Source organism: Pogona vitticeps, chromosome 3, assembly GCF_051106095.1.
Source record: "Pogona vitticeps strain Pit_001003342236 chromosome 3, PviZW2.1, whole genome shotgun sequence".
NCBI lineage: Eukaryota > Metazoa > Chordata > Lepidosauria > Squamata > Agamidae > Pogona > Pogona vitticeps.
Window position 1 is genome coordinate 89,551,651 of NC_135785.1, and position 22,903 is coordinate 89,574,553.

Genomic DNA, 22,903 nt, shown 5'->3' on the forward strand with positions numbered 1-22,903 from the left:
TTCAATTCAGGTATAGAGTTCATGAACAGTTTTTAAAACAGCATTTAATTTCATGTTAACTAAAGTGTCATAGGATATCTCTAAGGCTCTGTTTTTCATTTAATGACCCTGTACTGCGGAAAGAATAGTATTGCAAGGGTGTTTTAAGGAAGGGAATAATCCAAAACCGTTAAATTAGGTAAGATATTTAAATAAGATGTTTTTACTACATAGATACTAAGGTGGTGTATCAGATTAATATTTCTTTCTGTTTTACCAGGGAACAGCTGTCTTTTGGTACAATCTTTTTGCAAGTGGAGAAGGCGACTATAGCACAAGGCATGCTGCTTGTCCAGTACTAGTAGGAAACAAATGGGGTATGTATGAAATTTGAGAGAAGATGCAAGACTTAGAGCTATCATATTTTGAAATTGCATGCAAAAGGTACGTCCCTCAAACAAGTCTCAGTAGAAAGTGACATTGAGGGCAGTACCTTCAAATAAGAGTTAAAACTGATGATTGGGTACAAGCAAGTCTTATTATCAAGCTGCCACATTACTTCAGTGCGTGAGCATATGAGGTTCACCAATGCTTTATAGATACAGATAGCACGCATGGGTGTTAATTTTTTTCTCATTCTTCGGGAATAAACGTGAAGCAATTTGTTATGTAAAAAATTTCCAGTTAGACTTCAGAAAATAACAATTTTTGCAGGTAAACAATTCTATTAGTAGCTAATAAGTACTCACTGAATTTAGCAAGGTGTAAGTGACTATATACGCTAATGTGGCTTCTTTCTTTTTCCTTATTTGTAGTATCCAATAAGTGGATCCATGAACGCGGGCAAGAGTTTCGAAGACCGTGTTCTTTATCGGAGTTAGACTGATACAGACCTTCCCATCTCTTCTGGAGCAAACTACATGCCCTTCCTACATTGCATTTATTAATATCAACCGTTTACACTAACACTCCTCCTCTACAGCTCTTGTCTTCGGTACCAACCAGTGCTTTATCCATCAACAAATACCTTATCTACAGACAAACACCTTTGCTAATAGCCCTTTTAAATTGTTTTTATAGAGAGAATATATTTGATTTCTAATGTCTGTGAGTCATCATGGCCAAAAAAAAGAAATTATAGTAATTTCTGTAGAGACTTCATAAATATTTGCTGGTGGTAAAATGGATATGGACAAACTGCTCTTTGTCAAGGACTTTGCTTGGAGAGTAAGATATGATGCATCACTTCTATTCCTATTCCTTATTTTTAGAAAGCTTGAGCACTGATACAAAACTGTGGACAGGGGCTGCAAGCCTCATTGGATTGACATCCAGGGCAAAATGTTCCATTGAGTGCAAAGATTATAGTTTGTGTTCATGGTCTGTAACGTCTAATCTTGGGTGAAAAATATACATCCCTGGATGGCTTTTTTCCAGTGTCACAAAATTCTGACACAGATGGTCTGCCTTTTCTTTTCTTGGATATGTCTGACAGATGAATCTGGTTGCTAACCCTAAGAAATGAGCCAGTATTTCTGCACATATAGGTGGCTTGAACAGTATTGTGGTACTTTCCTTTTGCACCTGCCATGTTCATGCTTACAGCTTGAAAAAAAGAAAAGGATACTTGTTTTCCAGGTTGAATTCGTACATTTATTATATTGTGATTCAATTTCAAACTTTAAAAAAAATGCTTGCTGCTTTTTCTTAGTTTGTAATTAATTTCATTCCCTTGAATCTATGGAGGCAAGAATGCCATTGGCCTAAACATGGAATTGTGCCTTAGACTGAGAATCATTTTGTATGAAACGATTTATATGATGTGAAAATACACACTTCCATTCCCAAAATGCCAAGCCTTGTTTTACAATGGAGTTGTTTTCAGACAAAGATGATATATTTATAATACTAAATCTTTTGAAAGCTTTTTGTGTTGTCTTTTTCAGTGTGTTGTAGACTCTGAATATTTGCTATTTATGTTACTAGCCTTTTAAGCAAAATAGGGCCATATTCACACAGGATGTTAATTTGAACTCTCTAGCACACACAATTTTGAAGAAGTAAATTCCCTCTGATCTTCTCGCCATGGAACTCTTGTGCATTAAGATTTTCAGTTTTATATTTTTGTAGAATAAGGGGTGTTGGCGTGCCTAGGATTTCTTGATTCTTTTGTGCCATACACAGCCAAAATGAAACCTTTTAGAGCTGTCTAGACAAACAGTGGGGACTCCACTACAGCATTAAATCTAGTACTAAATTTAATAGCAATAGTTTAAAATAGCTCACTGTTGAACTAGATTACTTGCAAGTAGAGATGAGCACTTACAGTGGTGCCTCGCTTAACGATTACCTTGTTAAACAACAAACCCACTTGATGAGGTTTTTGCAATCACAAAATGATGGTTTAATGGGAAAAATTCGCTTTATCATGATCGGTTCCCTGCTTCGGGAACTGATTCTTCACTTTACGAAGATCAAAAAACAGCTGATCGTCTGGTTTCAAAATGGCCGCCCACTGTTTAAAATGGCTCCCCGCTGTGCTTAGGACAGATTCCTCGCATTACAGGCACCAGAAAATGGCTGCCCTATGGAGGATCTTCGCTGGAGGATTAGGTATTTAGCCCATTGGAACGCATTGAGCGGTTTTCAATGCGTTTCAATGGGTTTTTTCCCCCGATTGACGATGATTTCGCTTAACAGCAATTTCACTGGAATGGATTAATGTCAAGCGAGGCACCACTGTACCATGCTTCAGTTCAGTGGATCAGGCTCGCAGGTGTTGCATGGGTAATCCGAATTCCACAGCCTGCCTCATCCCATGGTTGCCTGCTCAGAGGAGGAGGTAGGGCAGGGAGCTGCTGCCTCTGACAAGGGTGCCCACAGGATGAGGCAGGGCACAGAATCTGGATCGCGCACACAACTCCTGTGGCCCGCTCTGCTGAACCGTGGTAAGTTTTCATCCAGCTGAATCTTATTTAGTGGTAAGACCTAGCTGGACCCCAAAAGTCCTGTGAGATAATTAAATGCGAGCTTGGCTTTCTGGAAGCATAGTCAAATGGAGACTTGCTTTCACAAGGCAGTACACACTGAGTAGTTTAATTTAGTGACATTGTAGTGCCCACAATGAAGCAAGGAAGATGAAAAGAAGATGGGCAGAAACCCCTAACAAAAATTAAGAGCTTCACTTGCATACTTGAAAGGCTGGTGAAAGCAAGCATAGTACAAAATGATTGCTCACAGCCCAGAGCTTGGCTGCAGGAGACTCCTCCTATCTTCACAGCTGAAATAATAGGCATGTATATAAGTGAATGAAAACTGGCTCAGTTATCCATGTGGCCTTCTTCTTTCCTTCGGTGCTTCAAGCAAGCTCCTTACCTTTTAAAACTTTTTAAAGCTCTGTATGACTGTTCTTATGACTCAAGATTTATAAAAGAAAATGTCTCCTTCAAAACAGAACAATACAAAACCACTCTGAACTGGAGGCAGGGATCTACCTATCAGAACCATGCACTAAGTGGCCTTCACATCATACTTCCTGCACGGTTTTATTTTGCTTCAGTGCTAAACCCTCAGTATACATTAGCACTTAAACCTCACTGCACTTACTATATTCAGTGCAGTGAGGGAAACTGCAGAATGGCCTAATGTTCACCCTTTGATTTTCTATAGGGCAAATGTCTCCATTCATAGTATTTTTTAGCCCAAGTTGGTTTTGCACCACAGCTGCTTGTTGCATTTTTTTTTTTTTTTTGTGGGACTTCACATCTCATTATGCTTGCAGATTTGTAGTAGACAGTATAAAGATTAGTATTGGAATAAAAAGGAACCAAGGCTGAAATGTGAAAAAACACACTTGCTGCTGGAACCATCAGAACCTGATATTTGCATGGGTTACTTGCACATTGGCTGAGATACAGTACTCAATTGCAACTAGAGTAGGCTCATTCAATCAGTTGAGTGAGTCAATTCTAAGTTCCATTGTTTCAGTGGTCCTGCTCTAGTTGTGATTTTCTACTGGATTTCAACTAGAGAGGGGGTATTTGTATACAAATATCCCCGCACAGGTGGCGTTAATGAGGGTCCAGCCCCCTGGGGCCCGAGGGTCCACTCACTGATCCACCACGGACATGGATGGTGCAATTCTACAAATGGCTCTGCAGCGCGTGATCCGCTCGCCACTCCTGGCAAGAAGACGGAAGACAAACTTTGCTGTAAGGTTGAAGAGCAGTGAGCAGATCGTGCGCTGCAGAGCCATTTGTAGAATTGCAGCGGATTGGTGAGTGGACCATCCGGCCCCATGGGGCTGGACCCTCGTTAACGCCACCTGTGTAGGGATATTCGTATACGAATACCCCCATCTTTGATTTCAACCATTGGATCTGTAGCTTAAAGGGGGGAAAAAGAGGAAGCTTGCAGGCAAAATCTGAGAATGAAGTTGTAACAAAAATTGCAATTCAGAATAAAAAGGCAAATTGAACCAGTGATGAACATAAGGACCTGCCTTATACCATGAATGCTAGTCCATCTTAACGCATCACTGGCAGAAAGCAGTTCTTCAGGTCTTCACAGTGGGATTTTTCTTTGTTCTTCCTAAAGATGCCATGTGTCAAGCTTGGAAAAATTATATTTTCAACTAAAAGTCACAGAATACCCCACCCAGCTTCGCTACTGGGAAAAGAAATGACTTTTCAAAGGTTCTCCTAGGGTGACCTTTAAGTTAGCAATAACAGAAGTACAATTGATTCCTGCCTTCAAAAACGAGCTAGTGAAGTGAATCCTAACAACCCAAATCCTGAATCCATAGATGCTGGAAATAATGTAATGGTTTAAACCAGCAGTTCCGAACTCTGGGTAACCTTGGGTTCTTGGAATGCAATTCTCAGAAGCCTCCACCACTTGCTACATCTGGGTGGCAGGAACATCTGGATTACTCAAGGTTGGGAACCATGGGTGGGCAAAGTTCAGCCTCAGGGCTCCATGGAGCACCTCAGGGCTGTTTTTGCTGCCCAAATAAATGTCTGTGGTTCCCCTAATATTCAGACAACAAAGGTGAGTTGCTATTCTTAGAAAGCAGTTCACCTTTTAAATAGATTGTGGCCTCTCCCCCTCCCCCACCCCCAGCCCAAAGCCCCAGATTTAATATGCCTAAATAAAAACCTTTCAAAACTGAACAAGGACTTCTGTATCAGATGAGGCTGAAAATTTGCACCCCAGGCCCAATGAAGTTACCCACCCCAGTCTCAGTAGACCACCATTAACAGTAGCTAGTCTTCAGACCTAAAGGCTGAAATACCAAACACTGCTTTGTAGCGAATCTGTTTGATATTTTTTACCTTGATTAGACATAACACAAAACTAATGTTGAATGCATGAGTTGTCTCCCCCCTCTCAGACTTAAAGAAAAAAACTGGAAGCATCTACTTCCATTAATGCAACAATAATTAATGTTCTATCTGAATCCAGATAAAATACTTTGGTAAAGGGAACCAAACCAGCTTCATATATCATGAGTTTGTTCAACATAATAAGTACTATAGTTAAATTTCAGTTAACTGAAAGCAAAAGCAACTTGACTCTCAGCACGTGCTTGAAAACGGTAACATGCATGAGCTAAAGATCCACACAATATGGCCCTGTCTGAGCCAGGTCAGTGTGTACTATGGTGATTCAAATACTTAAATGGAAGAAATCGGTCTTAATTTGCACTTATCTGTAAACAGCATCTGGCTGTGAAATGCGTTTTAAAGCTAAGCTGTTGGCTTTTCAGTGCCATAGAAGCTGAAGCATCTCCGCTTAGTTTGATATCGCTGCTTTCAGTGCCTGTTGTTTTCTAATGTAAGACAACCATGCCAGCTCAGTCATTGTGGAGTGCCTTTCCAAGGAGGCTTGCTTGAAGTGGGAAGGAAGATTGCAAGAGTGATAGTAGTGACAAAAGAGCCTTTTAGAAGATGCTACAGACAATAATCCACTTTCAATGTTACCCTTAACATCCTCACTGAAATAAAGTGCAGATGGATAATGTATGCAAGTCCATCACTTAGTATTTAAAATCTTCTATATTAGAGCTGCACTTGGATACTCTGTATTGAGCTTAAACTGCTTTCTTGAGAACTGGAAAAAAATACAAAATAGCAGCCTTTGCTTCAAATGAATGGCAATGAGAGAATGTAATGCAATTGTAGCCTGCCCCCACCCCTGGCTCCAGCAGGCTTCCCTCCACATGCCCTGTTTTACGCAGATGGCGAGAGCAATCATATGGCTGATGGCACAAGTGGCCTGCCAGAGGAGGGACTGCTGTGCAAATTGCTCTTCAGCATGTGGTTTTTCTTAATAGGATTTTGGCCTTAGTGTTTTCAGCAATGGTACTGTCAAATGCCTTATTCTCACAAGTGAAAATTCAACAGCAGTTTTTCTGTCCTTGATGTCTTTCTCTGTGGTAATGAAAGAGTAGTGGAAATATATTGTAATTGGCACACAGTAGGCACTCTTTTCCTAAAGACTCCTTAGCCAGCAAACGATGTATACATTTTTCTTGTTGACTGATTTTCAGTGCTTTGGAATTCTCTGTTTCATCTTTTCTGCGATCTTTTCCCAATAGTGAACTGAATCAAGAAGTCTTATGTAACTCAGGATTACAATTCAAGGCCAAGGGAATGGAAAGCCCATTTTCAAATTTTAAGTTGTTATTTAGAAAGCTGTAAAATGAATTTGAAGCCTCAGGAGCAATTGAGGTTCAGTCCCATATGTGTTGGAGTTTGGTTTGCAACCTCACTCCTGTGGTTTCTGTGGCTGGGAGGGATTCTTCTTGGCTGGGGTGATTCTATCTATCCAGCATTAACCAAACATTCCTTCCAGTCTTTGAATTCAAAGAGAGCCTCACCTCTCTGCTGAGTGTTCTTTTCCATGTTTTCTCAGTTTGTGGTAGTTGTTTGTTTGCTGTTGATCTGTTCAAGGGGTTGCTAAGTATGTGTGCAGTAAAGAAAGCAGTATACAAAAGTCTGTAATTTCAAGCAATTGTAAGTAAAGAAATGTTTTTAATTCTTTCTTCTGTATACAGCGTGAGTTATTGAGACATTAAGTGCCAGTTCATGAGAAAGGGATGGACTCTGGAGTCCTTGTAGCTATTCTCCTATGTGAATCACTGTACTTATATTGCATAGCCAAAAAAAGGAAAAGAAAAAAAGAAAAAAGATTTTTACCAGAATTTCAAAACTCTGCAACAGTATATTTGCTCAGAATAAGTGGGTGTCCAAATATCATGTTCCTAAACTTGCTTTTTGCTTGCTACAGTAGGTAAATAGCACTTGGAATACATTTCAAATCAATGTGTTGTCATTGTAAGTATATACAAGGTATATCCAAACAATGAAATTCACACAGGCACCCAGAGACCAAACCACATGCACACACATAAAAAATCCCCAAACACTCCCCACCCACTAAAATTCCCCACTAAGAATATAAACATCTACATAATCCCAGTATAACTTTCTTCGCTGTCTTTAAAAAGATCTTGTACTTCCCAGAGGTTAAAAAAAGTTACTTCATTGGTCCCAAAGTCCCACAAACCCATGTTGGTTGCTGGGGAATTCAGGGAGTTACCGTCCCGAAGCCGCAACTCTGATACCTTCTACCTTTAAAAATAAAACCTCCTGTAAGTGGGTTCATGTCTCGCCTCCCACACTTCCTCGGTTTTAACACCCCCAAATTGTGAAAATTCATTTTTTGTGCAAAAAATGTTTTATTAACCAACAAAGAAGCATCATGAACAATGTCCTCTGTGGGGCGGCTCTCCTAATTCCAGAGATCTCCCTTTTTGGGATACAGATACCTGTACACTGTTCGTTTTATAGCCCCAGCTCCTCCCAAATGTACGGCAATGCCTCCCGTCTCTCTCTTTAGGGGATCTATCCTCTCCCTGTCTATTTCAGTCTCTGTTCTGTTCTCCGGGCACTATTGAAGAGGTAAATGCCTCTCTACCTCTTCGAGGGGAATTTTAAACTTAACTTTTCCCCCAGTCTAGGGATCCTCCATCCCCAGCCATCCCCATCCTATCAGAATGTCCTCCTCCTCTTCTCTTTTTCTGCTCTTTCTCCCGTTCTACTTCCTTTTCTCTATCCGCCTCTACTTTTATTCCCTCCTCTACCTCCTTTAATAAGTAGGCCCTCTGCTATTGGGAGATTTGACTTGTCCATTGTTTTCCCACACGTTTTTGCTGTCTCTTGTCTCCTGCTCTTTTTCTTCTGCAATCCTAGATGGACCATGGATGGCAGTAAGGTATAAACAGTCTCATAGCGCTCGGTAGCGGATGATTGAGGGGACGGCTCACCCTCTTCCTTGAGAGCTGTTGCTTGTTCCTTCTCACACCTCCAAATAGCAAAAACAAAAAACTAGATTTAGGAATTTGGGTAGTCTATTGGTGATCTACTATTAGCTGGATTATGTTAAGCTTTATTTGCACAGTAGAAATGATTACATGCTGACAAGTCAGTTCACACTTACAGGAACTCTTTCCAGAATTTTCTAGGTATAGAAAACTCTGTTCCCATCAGAAAACCCTTCCTGAACAAAAACCAACTCAAGCAACAATGGGTGTAATTTGATTTCCTGCACAACTTAACTATGAATGACAGAGAAGGCCTGAGAGTTACAATAGTTAAGAACTAGAAAATTTTGGTGTTGGGTTGAATTTTAAAGGTTGTGTTTTAAGTTTTGCCAAAGAATGACCTGTTCAAGGCAGGAGATTACACCACCCAGTGGAGGTACTGTATAACCATAAGGAAAAATAATATATATTAAGATATTTTATGGAGCATATTATTTTATATGTAATTTTTAGGTGGAAGTGCAGTTTTATGCCTTGCATGTCAACAAATGCCAACAAAGTGCTTCCCAAAAATATTTTAGAGGAAGAACTGCTTAATGAAGATTGCTTTTACAGTAGACTCATCCATCATTTGGTTGGGAAAATACTTTCGATTCCTTGGAGGGAGTATAAGACCGTAAAAAAATGTGTTGCTTAAATACTGCCCCATTGCACTTAAAGTACTCTCTGGGCAGTTTTAATTTAATTATGGTTCAATTATGCAGGTTAGACATTGCCCCCTCCCCCAGCAACCTTCGTACTCTTGTTACCAACCTCAGAAGGTTGGTAAGGGAAGGTCAGCCTTGAGCCAATTACTTGAATCTGCTGGGATCGAACCAGGCCATGAGCAGAGTTTTCACTGCAGTATAGCCACGAGATCATAGGAATTAGGTACCTGGATGGTCATGGTTCTGCTCCTCCTAGTACCAAGTGAATCATGTCCACCTTTAAGTGAAACCGAATGCACTACACTTCCCTTTTCATGTCAACTTTCACTTTAATGCCTCCCCTCCAGGAAAAAAAGAACCTCAGTTTTAGAGAGCATTAGCTCACTCCTTCTGTTAGAAAATTGGTTTTAAAACATAGTACAGTACTAAACTAATTTTTCATTATAGCATTCTAAACCCTGTATCCTAAAGGTTCTGCACCTGGTGTGAAGGAGATGTAAGACACGTCTGTTTTAGAATCCAAATTAACTCTTAGAAGAATACTGTTCTGTGTGATGTGTGAATGAAAAATGTTTTTTGGGGCTTATAATAATGATAATTTGAGAAACTGCCTTACTGCATTAGGTTTTTTTTGTTTTGGTAATAAAAGAGTCGCCTTTGCCACCAGTGGGAAAAATCTTTCATTCTGAGTGAGACCTTTTTCTTCCTACTGTATTTCATTCAGAGAACCAAGTTGTTGCCTGGTGTTTCCAGAACCAAGCAACACTGATATCCATTTATGTAAGGTATCCTGAGGCCTCAGAAGATACTTATGACCTGGATTACTCTGTGTTATCTGTGCTTAAAAATCTGCCAGCAGGCTTATGTTGTCTCCCTCAGGAGGCTGCAGCAACAGCAACTGAAGAAGAAACAGGCAAGGAGAGAAGCATTTAAGTAATCTTGGCCTTATCTATTTCCCACAGCCTCTTGCTGATTAAGGTACAAAACTGACTGGGGATATTGGACTATTGTTTATTTAATACTCCAGTCTTTTCAGTGGAAAAATAAGAACAAATCAGTCAAAATATTTGTGAAGCAGTTCTTAGTACATAAGCCTGTTCCCCTGATTACTGGAATGTCTTAAATATCGAAAGGCTGAAATATTAAAGCATTCCTTTCCTAAATCCTTTTCCTGTAGTGAGTGTATGTGAGAAAGTGTTTTTAAAGGTGAAATTGGCCAAGGGGTTACTTTCTCATTTTTTGTTAATAGAAATATTGAGCACATCTGATGATAACAGCAGAGTCACATCCTTGATTTTTCTCTTTGTTTGTTTTTTATAGTGGTAGGGTTCTCTTCAACTCCCTTGCTCTGTCTCCAAAAATGCACTAGAAGCAGAGATTTTCTTAGCCTTGCACTCCCTTGGCTGAGGTGTCCTGCTTCCACTGATCACCAGCCACCAACATTTAGCAGGGGGAGGGTGGCGCTGTGGGCTAAACCACAGAAGCCTGTGCTGCAAGGTCAGAAGACCAAGCAGTCGTAAGATCGAATCCACGCGACGGAGTGAGCTCCCATTGCTTGTCCCAGCTCCCGCCAACCTAGCGGTTCAAAAGCATGCAAAATGAGAGTAGATAAATAGGGACCACCTTGGTGGGAAGGTAACAGCGTTCCGTGTCTAAGTTGCACTGGCCATGTGACCACGGAAGATTGTCTTCAGACAAACGCTGGCTCTATGGCTTGGAAACGGGGATGAGCACCACCCCCTAGAGTCGAACATGACTGGACAAAAACTTGTCAAGGGGAACCTTTACCTTTACCTTTACCCAGCAAAATCAAAATGCCAGGTGTAGCATTCTCCATTTATTAGATCTATGGTTCTTGTTGTATTATGTAATCATTTATGAATATTCATCTTGCTGTGAAGTGGAGCCGAGAGAGATGCTATAAGAGGCGGAGTCAGAGAGTCAAGAGCAGATTAAGACAGAGAGAGTCAGTTAGAGAAATGTAAGAGTCAGGCAGGAGAGAAAAGCCAGACATTGTGTAGTTTGGGAAATTTAGATGTGATTAGTTACTGAAGATATTTATGAATCTCTGTAATCAATAAACCAAAGTTTTATTTAAAAGAATTTGAAGTGTGGACCTGATTCTTTCTGAAGTAATGGTGATTTAGAGATCACCTGGTGGCAGCAAGTGTAAAAGAAGAGAGTGTTTGCCTCCGTGTGCTCTGGGGCTTGAAGGTCAAGCAAAGGGGCATGAGGGTGGACGCCACATCAGGAAACATGTCTTTAGATAGAAAGACAAACAAGCTCACAACGCTCCTGTTCCTGGAGTATGTTTTCCAGGTTCATCAGCCACTCTGAAGTTGCCACCTTTGTCCTTTGGTGCTTCCACAAGACATTGATTCTCCTAAGGTCAAACCTACCTTCATTCAATGAAGGAAGTCCCCCCTGGCATAGCTTACCTTAAAACGACAGAAAAGACATGTCTGCTTTTGTTATAGTTTTGGCACATTTTGAAGTGATGTTTTGTATTTTTTAAAAGATTTTTAAGGGTACATAGATGGCAAATTACTATGACATTTTCATTTTAAAATCTCCGAGGTGCATGTGATGTGTTTGCATGATGATCTCTCCACCCTGATGGGACCACCACCTGAAGAGTGGGCCACCAGAGTCTTGCACTGGATTGTCACTGGTGGAAAAAAAATTAATCCAGGGGTGTAATAGGAAGCCAACTGATTTGGCAAATATGTTACCTGGATGGGGTAAGAGCTGCTTCGGATCCTCTGCTTTCCTATTGCGTATTCAGCAACCAAGAGACTTCTTGTGCTGCACACCTGAAGTGTTTTCTTTGCATCAGAATCTGGCAAATTCAAGGACATTTGAAAGAGATTCTCCATGCAAATACAAACAGAAAGTCAACAGGGGGAGCTGGTGTGCTAGGTTTTGCAGACCTGTTTTTCAAACGGCTATTTTTCAGCAAGGTGGAGCTGTGAAGTTTTGTTAACAAATCTTTGCGTTCCTAGAAAGGCAGTTTCTCAGTCATATTGGTTTTAGAGTAGGCAGTATATCTGGATCTTTGCCTGTCTGAGAGTATATCCATAAACATCCCAGTGTTTTTAACTTCTCAACCTAAGAGGAAGATCCAGTATATTTGCAGGCAGATGCATTCTACAGGCAAGGTTAGGTGATAACTTTATTACACAGAGAGAGAGAGATTCCTACACTGCCCAGTGACTGGGACGCTTTGGGCCCAAAGGCTGTGATTTATTTTATTAGCTGGGATGTCATCTGCCACCCCCACTCAGTCTGTCCTTTCCCCACGGTACAATCCTTAAGGTTTCTTGATATGGAAATTACATTTATTTATCCTACTGTGAGCTTTCTAAAGCTCCATAAGTTGTAAATGAGAAGACCTTTGGTCTAGATGGGCGGGGTAGAAATCTAATAAAATAAATGAGCTTGATTTTATGTGTGGACTGGAAAGTAAACAGCAGGGTTCATTTGCAAGTTACAAACACCAACGTGACAGCTTTGAAGGACTATCTCTCTCTAGGAATAATATTTTGTCATCTTCCTGTTGAGCAGCTGAGATCTTGTACAATTTGGCCATTCATTCATACACTGCTTTTCCACAGCAAACTGTAGCAAAAGTAGCTCACAGTAAACATCATTTCTCAATATATGTCACATTTTGGGGGTGGATGTTGAAAGCCTTTTGTAACACATGGATACATTCAAACCAAAGCAAATGCAATAAGCATAGCAATAATTCAACATGAGAGCAACATAATAAAGGGTTGGAGCAGAAATACGAAACAAATTCTGAAATTACTGTACCAGACCAAAAGGAAGATCACCACTACTAACTCTTTGCTATAATTATGCTGAGGGTCAAGGGCAGCCTTGCTTAAATACAGTTCAGGGGCAGTGGACCGGCTCAACAAGCTATGTCTGTGGTGGGCAACTTCGGAAGGTCCGCATGTCAGTTCCCCCTTCCCAAGAGGTACCATGGGCCCTACCAGTCCCACAGATATGAAAAATCAATCTGAATGCTGCTGAAATTCCATCTCTGGTTTTGTTTCTGTGTGCTGAGTGGAGACTCTTGGCCATGTTTTATTTCTTTGTGAAGGCACCACTTTTTTCTTTTTTTGAGACTTCCAGCAGGGAAAAAATGATTTCTTGAGCAGATTTTTTTTTAAAAAAAGGTGGGAATATCCATGGCTACAAAAATGAGTGTGGGGGCTACATTTTGTCAATCCCTGAGTAGATGCCTGATAGTGCAGGTCCTTGTGTCTCCTCCCAAGGAACCTAACATCAGCAAGACCACCATGAGACCCATCACATCTGTCTGTGCAGCACACCTGATGACTCACTCAGGTATGCCTGAGTTGGGGGGGGAGTATATTGAATGTAACCTTGGGTTTTCTTACACATAAAGCCAGAGCTGCTCCACTTGACTAGAGCTCTTCCTTCTGTCATCTATTATTGTGGGATAAGGGATAAGGGATAAGGGGTAGGCAAATGCCCCATAATATGCTTTATTTCTCTCTGCTGCGGTGGAGAAGTGCTTTGGGAACTATGTTATTGTGTGTCTTTAGTCACATCTACATGCATCTATATGCATATGTGACCAACATATACATTTTAGGATATTCAACCTAGAGTCATGCTGCACCACAAGAAAGTTACACTATATTACTTACGGTGAGGTGGGCAGCCTCTGAGTCCATTTTTGCCCTTGGAGGCAACATCTGGGGAAAAATATTTGGTCCATCAAAACTGTAACTTATTTCCCCAAAAGCTTGTGGGGAGGAAGAATGCAGGATACTATGTCTATACAGTATAATTTTTGGGAGCCAGTGTGGAACAGTGGATAATGACATACATGGACTCAGGAGATCTGGATTCATACCCCCTCCCTTGTCCACAGAAACTCACAGGAGTGTGTATGTTAATGGTAAACTGGTCCTTGAAAGCCATGTGAGTGTCACTGGAAACCAGAACCAATTTGATGACATCCAACAACAAAACAATGTTCAAGCCCCTTTTCCCTGACCTGTTTTACTCCAGAAAAGGCCTTTTTTGAAGCAAAGAAAGAGAGGCCAAAGTGAGGCCTCGGCTGGGGGCAGGGTGAGAATATATTTCACACACCCCTTGATAGACTAAGAGGAAATTAGCAACAGGATGTAGACCAAAATGCTGAATTTATTACAGAATGAGAGGAGATGGATGAATATATAACTTTGGAACACCATAGAAATATTGATTAGATCATCATCAGCATTTGGTTTGGTCCAAGAGCGAACATGACTGATCACTGGAGGAAAAGGCAAGCACCATGCCAACATGGGAAAAAGAAAATGGAAGGTTAGATTTTCAGAGTAGCTTACTATTTCATTAATAATCCTCCTAAGTAACTTGTTACTGTTATTGTTTCCTCATGGACTACTTCCACTAGTTGTTCCACTGGTCATTACACGACCATTATTTTTGTGGGTGTTTTGAAGGGGGGAGGAGAAGAGCACCTTAGGATTCACAAGAAAATGGCGTAAAATGTGTATATTCCTGCTCAAATTGGTTCTGAAAATGTTTGATGCTTTAAATAGTGATTTTAAAATGTGAAAAGTGAATAAAACATAACTTATTAAAAGCACAAACCATAATTCCCCACTCCCCACTTTATTTCTGAAATGTAGCTCTATTACGTCTTAATTTTAAAAAAACTGTTTCAGCTATTCTCTTGAGGGGCACTCAATAGAATCGTAACCAGCAGCTTAATATTTCGGTGAAACAGGACTCTGGACACATGACTTGGAAAGGGGAGAGATAGAGAAAGAAACCTAACATTACTTCTCCTAAATACTCAGGAGAAGAGTAGTTTCCCTTTTCTTGATCAACTGATCATAGAATTATCCTTGACATTGTGATATGATACTAAGGGATGATCCTTTTGAGGTGAAGGCAACAGTACAAAGTGGCATATTTCCTTGAAATCTTCTACTCTGATTTTGCAACCACAGAGACTGGAGAAGGAGGCAAGGACCTATTATGTTGCTGACCCATGTCCCACCTTAACCAGATTCAATGCAGTCACAACAGAAAAGTATTAGGCCTTTCAGGAGGGGCCAAATTTTTAGATCAGCATCATTTGGAAGCAAACATTAGAGTGAACATTGTTGGGCATCTCACAAAATGGCTGCTGTGATAGGTGTCATGAGTCATAAAACACCTACTGCCCGGAGGTAAATCATTGTGACACTATAAGAACAATAATTTGCCTAGGAATCGGAACTCAAAGTTGAGGTGGAGACTGACATATCGATATCAGACTGATATGAGACTCTTATCAAATCCCAAATTTGCCCCCACAAAGCACAACAAAATACCCATTTCATAGGAGATGGAACTGCTGATTTTCGGGGAAACAGGCAAAACACTCACCCACAAAACACAAAAAGAGAGAGTGAGAGCAAAGCATACACTACACCATACTTCTCATTTTCTCATTATATGTTTTGATTGTGTAATTCAAAATGTTTTTCAGCTAGGTGCTTTGGCAATCAAGATAAAGGGTGTGAGTCTCATGTCACCAAATCAACAAGATTAGCAGAATTAGCATTGAGATGGAGAGGATTCAGGGAGGATAGCAGTCATCAGACTGCATTCTGGATTTGACAAATCTGTGTTCTAGATTTGGAAATAAGACAAGTTCAATCGATTACTTACATCCCTCACCTGTTCTAGAACTTGTCTTATCTCCTCTGCCTTAGTTCTTCACCACATATGCCATTTGTGTCTAGGACAAGTGTATTTAATCAGCAGCAATTCAGTATGATACAGTGCATTTTTAAAAAAATAATAATAATGCACCCTGAATAACCTTGTTAAACACAACTGGACAATGTTGCATTTTGTTAGCCAGAATTGAACTGGAGGGTGGGTATTTGAACTGGAATCTCATAGCCTAAGGCAGTGTCTTCAAAGGCCACAGGCTTGTCTGGAAATCCCTTCTCAAGATCAGAAACAAGCTTCTGGTCTCAGAGGATGAGGATGATTTCAGATCCCTACCCCTGCAGACACTTCTGGATCACTTAATGTGCATATAAAGCCTGGAAATTTTGCAAGGGACAGTGAAGAAGCCATGTCCCTGTAATTTTTTTTAAATGATCAAAGAGAGAAACAATCTCTCTCATTCTCTCTCTCTTATTTCTTTGGAAGTAGGAAGGTTGCTTATTAAAAAAAAACTATAACAGAAATAAAAAGCAGAGATAACACAAGAACAGAAAATAAAGGGTTAACTTGGCCAGAAACCTAGCTGGATAATCAGTAACTTGTTCTCAGGGGATGTTGTTTGCATTTTAAATCTGCCTTGCCAGAGAAACAGATTTCTTTTTATTTATTTATTTATTGGTGGGATAGCACTAAATTGGACAGCAAATAGCAAAAATAAAAAGCCCCTGACAGAGGCAATAGAAGAAGAGAAGGCAAACACACACACCACACAAACCTTTAGAGCAATATCTAGGATCATACATGCCAGAACCCAAACGTTCCCTGCGCACACCAGAAAAAGCAGTACTTCCTGCTGGTGATCCAAAAATGTCTGATTTAACATTGAAAAGGGCTAGGCTGGTTTACAATTATCTTTGTGTCATGTGGTTGCATTAAAATAGATCGCACTTCACTATGCTGTTAGCGGATCAAAGTGGAGAATAGGTCATGGTGCAACCACCCTATTAGCCTGCACGGATCAGCATTAATATCTCCACTTGGCAAAGCAGCACACGGCATGACTTTGAGTCACTCGCTGTTGTTTGACCTAACCTACCTTACAGTGTTGTTGTGAACAGACAGTCCTTATTAAGATGCTCCTAACATTTTGAAGGCAGGAGGAAGGATGCAGATGCCCCTATACACACAGTCGTCTATGAGAGTGGCTAGAAAAAGTAAATTGAGGCCAAAGCAACACAATGTTCCACTCTTGCCCTTTGGAAAAAGTAACCAATGGAAACAACAGAGAAGGTTGGCGGGGGACAATTTACATGGACCACAGGACATTTCTGAATTAATGGGAAGAGAGAATGATCAGACCCCATTCTCTTCTTATCACAGTTCAATGCTAAGAGGATGGACAGGCAAAGCATTCCAGAACTGGACATGCTTCAGGGTTTGGGCTACATCACCCAGAAATACTCCATCTACCATGGCCCTTGGTTGCCCTGACTGGGGGTGGGTTAGGGTTAGGAAATGGTTAAAAGGAGGAGGAGGGAAGAGTACCATTTCCCAGCTCTTTTACAACCTTTAGTCCATCCACAGAAAGCAGAAATGTGGCTCTAAATGAAGATTTGGAAAGTAGCGCAGATACAGTTCTCACCCAGGACTTTTCTATACTCAGAGAAACGAGGTACTCCATTTGCTCCTTGTAGCAAAGCAGGGTGCAAAACAGGACTCTTGAACCCGCTTTCCTCTGTCTCAGCATTTGCTGATAATCCATCCTCAAACAAAAAAATCAGACAGCAAGGAAAACAGGCATTTGTCATCTTACAGTATATAGGTTCAACCAATCTGATAACGGCTTAAAATGGCAATATATTAATAAACAGGAAGATAAGAAGGGGTGTTCACTTAGTATATGAAGGGGAAGGCATTTACTCTAATTTTATGTTTTCCACAACCTTTCATTGCTGTTTTGCAACCGCTCAGAAACTCAGGTCAGTCCATTAAAAGATTATCATCTTTGCTCTGACTTGGTGGACCTGCAGAAATGAAAGAGACACAGCAGAGGTGTCCCTCCTTATCAGGAGACAAAGGTAGGCACCAACATGCAGTTAAAATACAGGTGGGCAACATGCAGGCCTCCAGATGCTGTCAGCTTGCAACTCCAGTCACAGCTCAGAAATAACGTGGGGGTTTTCAATGTTCATTTAAATCAATTAAAATAAAAAATAAAATCCAAACACACACAAAGGAAATACTCTACAATACAAACTATAGACTTAAGTATGTAAAAAAACTTAATTAACATTACCAAAACAATTTAAACTATTCAACTACATAGACAGTGGACCACAGCATGCCAGGCCCTCCTGTCTTCCACTGCCTATGTAACATTATCTATGTAGCTATGGAGGGCTGCACTGTCTATGTAGCTATGTAACATTATCTGTTACATAATATAAATCAAATATAGTGTTTTGAATTTAATAGTAATAATAATAAAACAGGTATTTTCGTATTTTTCTTTTTAAATTTGTTTTAAAAATTTCTTTTAAATTTGTTTTAAATTTCTTATTTTACCTGTGGCAAGTCACCTTGGGTCCCCCATGGGGAGAAAGGCAGCAAATAAACAAACAAATAGGTGTTTAACAGAACTGCTGAAAGGGAAGGTTAGTTACCGGGTAATCTGGGGATTTTCTTTTACTGCCCTTGTGGTCATTGTTACTTTTGATTAGAGCTGAGAAGAGTTACTTTTTTTTGGACTATAGTGCACATTATCCCCATCTACTATGTCCACCAACTGGGAATTTTGGAATTTATAGTCCAAAGAAAAACTTTGTAAGCCTCTCCTTTTAACAGGCCGTTTTAGCTAGGTCAGTTTAAAAGGTTTGAAATCTATTTTCTTATTTTAAAGTGAGCAGCTTCAAGGATTGTTCAAATCAGAAGGCTGGGTTGAAACACACATGTTGAATTGTCATAAAAACATGTGTGTATATGGTGCCACTTGTGACTAGTCTATAATTTCCCACTTGGTTTGCGATCAGGACTGGACCCACCTTTATGGAGAGTAAGGCAGCCTCGTCAGGCAGCAAATATGGGGTGCAGTAAATTTAATTTGCGGTTCTTCTTGCCAGGGCTGAGGACAAGTGCTTTTGAGATTCTTTGCCTCTTGTGCCAAAATAACGAAGCTGGTTTTAGCCAGTAAACACCTTGACTCAGGAGAGAGGAGTGTGCTATGGTTTGCTGATCCAGGCCTCAGGACCCACTGTTTTAGGCCAAGGCTGAAGCCTCTTTTTGTGTTGCACATACAGTATAGTAGCCAGAATAATGCTGGGGACTTACACATGCATAAGGAAAACCACGCAATATTTGGAAGCAAACTGCTGCTCCTTAAGAAGGTGCTGGTTGTATGCCGGCACCTGGGCTTGATCATATTGAGGGCTCAAGAATACAACCTGCACCTCGTTAAGGACCATTAGTTTGAAAATTGTCACCAAGTTGTATGTAATTCACTTATGGAAGCACAAGCTTATAGAATGGTTCTGGCCAATATTTGTTTAAGAAGTAGTGCAGAAAATCAACGTTCTCTGTCTCTCTTTTACATACATACATTATTCTGGATTTACTACACAAAATCCTGCCTCCTGGGTCCACCCTTGGTCTCAAACTTGGAGCCAGAAATTTCAGGGAAGAGAAACTTTCTGACTTGGCAAGACTACTTACTTGGGAGTATGTCCCACACAACTCAATGTAGTCCTGCTTTAGAAATGTCTAGGATTACACAGTCTTTTTAAATGTTATATAAGCTTCTTGGGTGGTGTGGGGCTAACACAGCTACTCCTTGGAAACAAATAATGTCAGTGTTCTCCAGAAAAAAACTGACAGGTACCTGTGGTGTGGAAAATGCCTCAAGCCATTTTTCTGCTCTAGCTTTCTCCAAGAGGGTTCCTGAAACATGAATTTGCTTATAAACAAGCTGAATAAAATGCAGCATTTCAAAGCTCAGGGTTTGACTACACTGGAAAGCCAATTCAGAGTGATTCAGCTTTCCTGTGATTTGATTCACAACCTGTATTACCTTTGAAATTGCAGTCAGTGCTCACACACGGGCTGTGGATTGATTGATTTGGGAGTTCACCCTTCATAATGGATGCAATGCAATCTGCATTGCAGCCCACAGCCAGCCTTCTTTCTTTCCTTCCTTCCTCTGATCGTGACTCTGCCAATCCTTCCTTCCTGTGGTCCTGTCTCTAAGGATCATTTTATGGGGCATTAATATGGGAAATAATAGTAATGACCCAGCTATAAATTGATAGGGTGATCTAGCATTAATCTCATATATGCAAGATTTATTTTTTAAAAATTGGGGTATGATTGGGGGAGAGGAAAAAATGCAGGGTATTGATGCTCCCCCCCCAGCCCTCTACATCATACCTCAACTGCCTATGTCACCAAAACACCACCTACAGTCTTTATAAGAATATATGACAACTAACCACACAAAAAGCTGCTTTGGGAGCAAAAAGGACTAGACCAATTTGAAACAGCCTTTGTGTTATGTGGTCGGTAGAAAAATATTTTGAATTTATTTGTTTCAGAAATGGAGCAAGTCCCATGCTATTTGACCACATAGTCGCAGTCCAAGATGTGTGCAGAATGATAGAGCGCTGCAGTCAGGAAAACAAGAAATTTAGCAAAACTGAAACCCAGCTGGTTATACTTAGGAGAAAAAGAAGGAGAAGCAAACTCAGGAATATTGCAAGGAGATGCATTGCAAGGTATTCAACCTTTGGTCTCCAGGTGTTCTTGGACTAAAACTCCCAGAAGTCTTCACCACTACCTGTGCTGGCCAGCATTATTAGGAGTTGTTATCCAAGAATATCTGGGAACCAAGGTTGGGAACCACTGCCTTAAAGTAAAACTATGGAACACATAACACACCAGATGTTGTAGGACTTCAGTTCCCATCAGCCTTAGCTCAAATAGCCAATAGGGAGAATTGCAGGAGTTCTGATCCAGCAACATCTGGTGGGCCACAGAGAATCAGGATCATAAGGCTGCAAGAGTCCCCAGTGTTAATTACACACTCAGTTTTCCTACATGATTGGATAATTTAGCTTTGCAGTCCTGTCAGGCCAGGCATCTACATGTGTAACCATGTGAGCATGGAGTGATTGCAGGGGGTGGGGGACAAATCCAGAGAGCCTTAAATATTGGGCAACATCCTGTGTCCGTCAAGTTACACTTGGACCAAAGTGTCTGAACTTTGTGCTCCCTGGTTGTGGTGACCTAATCTCTATTACCTGAACAGTGTTTAAAGTCCACTGCAGAGAAGAGTGTTTACATGCCGTGCACTCAAACAACTCAGTTTTCCTTGCCCTCCACTCACTGTCCCATTGCAGTTCCTTGCCTTTACTTCTTCTCCCTGGGGTGCAAATTTGTTTGATCTGCCTTCAGAATGAAGTTCATCCTCACTGCACTGATCTTTGGCATCTCCCTGGCTATAGGGCAAGGCACAGAAGAGGCAATGCAAGACCACACCACTCAACAATCTGTACTGCCAGAGGAAAGCTCTTTCTCCGATTGGGGGATTGGGGCCATCCGGGGTAGCTTTGAAGCTGTTAATGGCTATTTAGATTTTGTCTCCGAGCTGCTAGGAGGGAAGAATGGGGTCTGTCAATACAGATGTCGATATGGTGAGTTTTTCTGCAACTTCTTTTTTCTTCCCATCAGGATTGGTGTGAGGTGGTTTTGTATAGTGTTGGTTGGCTGTGTGTTTGTTTCTCTTATGTGCTGTCAAGTCACTTCCAGCAAATGGCAACATGATGGATTAATGACTTCCAGAAGGTCCCATCATTAACTTCCTTCTCAGGTCTTGCAAATTAAAGTCAGTTAATCTCATATTAGGACTTCCTCTCTTCCTACTACTTTCAACTTTTCCTAGTATTGTCTTTTCCAGTGAATCTGATCTTTTAATGATATGACCATCTGAGCTTCAAATTGATTTAGCTTGATTTTATCTAGAACCCACTTATTTGTCTTTCTAGCTGTCAAGAGTATTTGTAAAGCTCTTCTCCAACTCCGCCAGTAATTTTTCCTAGATGGTTAATAATAGAATGGCAAAATGTTACAAGAATAAACATGTTGAATCTGTAAAGCTGTCCTCCAACACTACATCCATTACCCTAGGCCTAGGCAAATTCAAATTATGCCTTGCCATTTCCATATAAACATTACCAGGACTCCCCCCTCCCTTTTCTTATCATTTTAAATATCAGTTATTGAACTATCACACTGTTGTAATCCATCTTTGTTACTCTCAAGCTTAGAAAAATTAGTTTGATGGACGTCAGTCCCCAAGCTATAATGGCAGTGGCTTTGGTTGCACGCAGTTTTTCGATCAGCCCTTTAAGAGAAGGCAAATAAAAGATTTATTTATTTATTTTTATTTGTAATGGATGCAGCGCATCAGTGATAGTCCATATATAGTAAAAAAAAATAATTTCCTCTATCTGTCTACTGAGGAGGAGAAGTAATTAATTATCCTGAACTGGCTCTCTTATTGCTTCAAAGTATTGGCAGGAATGATTTCCATGTCTTGATTAGTTCGCTCTAGTCAACCCAACCGTTCCAAAGCAGTCCACATCAGCTTGCTCCCTGCCACTAACATAGCAGAACCCAAAATCTCCAGTGTCCCATTTCACCTACAATAATGGATAAATCCTTATTATTCCTATAAACGCCTTCTGCCAAAATCTTTATTAGGACCAGCCAAATATATACCGAGGCAGGAACAACATGTTTGCAGATAACCTACAGCAAAGCTTTTTTTATTGTAGATTATATGCAAATAGGTGTAGAACCACCTGTTTCCACATTCTGTTTTAATGCACTTCCTGGCATTAACCCAGGATGTGGAGGAGCCCCTGGCTCATCATCAGCCATCCAGTGCTTGGAGGCGTACCACTGCTACTGACCCCAGTGTGTTTACCTGTGGCAGAAACAGACCTGGTGGAGCTGCCCACCACCCCCAGCAAGAATAATGTTGCCCTCCAGACAGTGGTGAGATAGGCAGGAAGCCTCCCCCAGCACTGGCTTGGTGGCAACATCGTTCTTGCCGGGGGCGGCAGCTCCAGTGGCTCCATTTTTACCACATGTTGAGCAGGCAAGAACTTTGTGGCCCCAACCCTGTCAC

The 22,903-nt window shown here is 40.8% G+C and overlaps 3 protein-coding genes across 6 annotated transcripts in view; 2 read left to right on the top strand and 1 right to left on the bottom strand.

Annotated features, from left to right (window-relative positions):
- Positions 1-7,022, top strand: part of P4HA1 (prolyl 4-hydroxylase subunit alpha 1) — a 52,257-nt gene extending 45,235 nt beyond the window's left edge. For both annotated transcript variants that reach the window (XM_020783156.3, XM_020783157.3), the window contains exons 14-15: positions 260-356; positions 795-7,022. In XM_020783156.3, coding sequence (XP_020638815.3) covers positions 260-356; positions 795-865 — 168 coding nt within the window. In that variant the 3' untranslated portion in view covers positions 866-7,022. The remainder of the gene's footprint in view (positions 1-259; positions 357-794) is intronic.
- Positions 1-22,903, bottom strand: part of LOC144588434 (uncharacterized) — a 71,202-nt gene that overhangs the window by 37,214 nt on the left and 11,085 nt on the right. The window lies entirely within an intron of this gene.
- Positions 7,848-22,903, top strand: part of PLA2G12B (phospholipase A2 group XIIB) — a 48,335-nt gene continuing 33,279 nt past the window's right edge. For both annotated transcript variants that reach the window (XM_020783154.3, XM_020783155.3), the window contains exon 1: positions 7,848-21,404. In XM_020783154.3, coding sequence (XP_020638813.1) covers positions 21,167-21,404 — 238 coding nt within the window. In that variant the 5' untranslated portion in view covers positions 7,848-21,166. The remainder of the gene's footprint in view (positions 21,405-22,903) is intronic.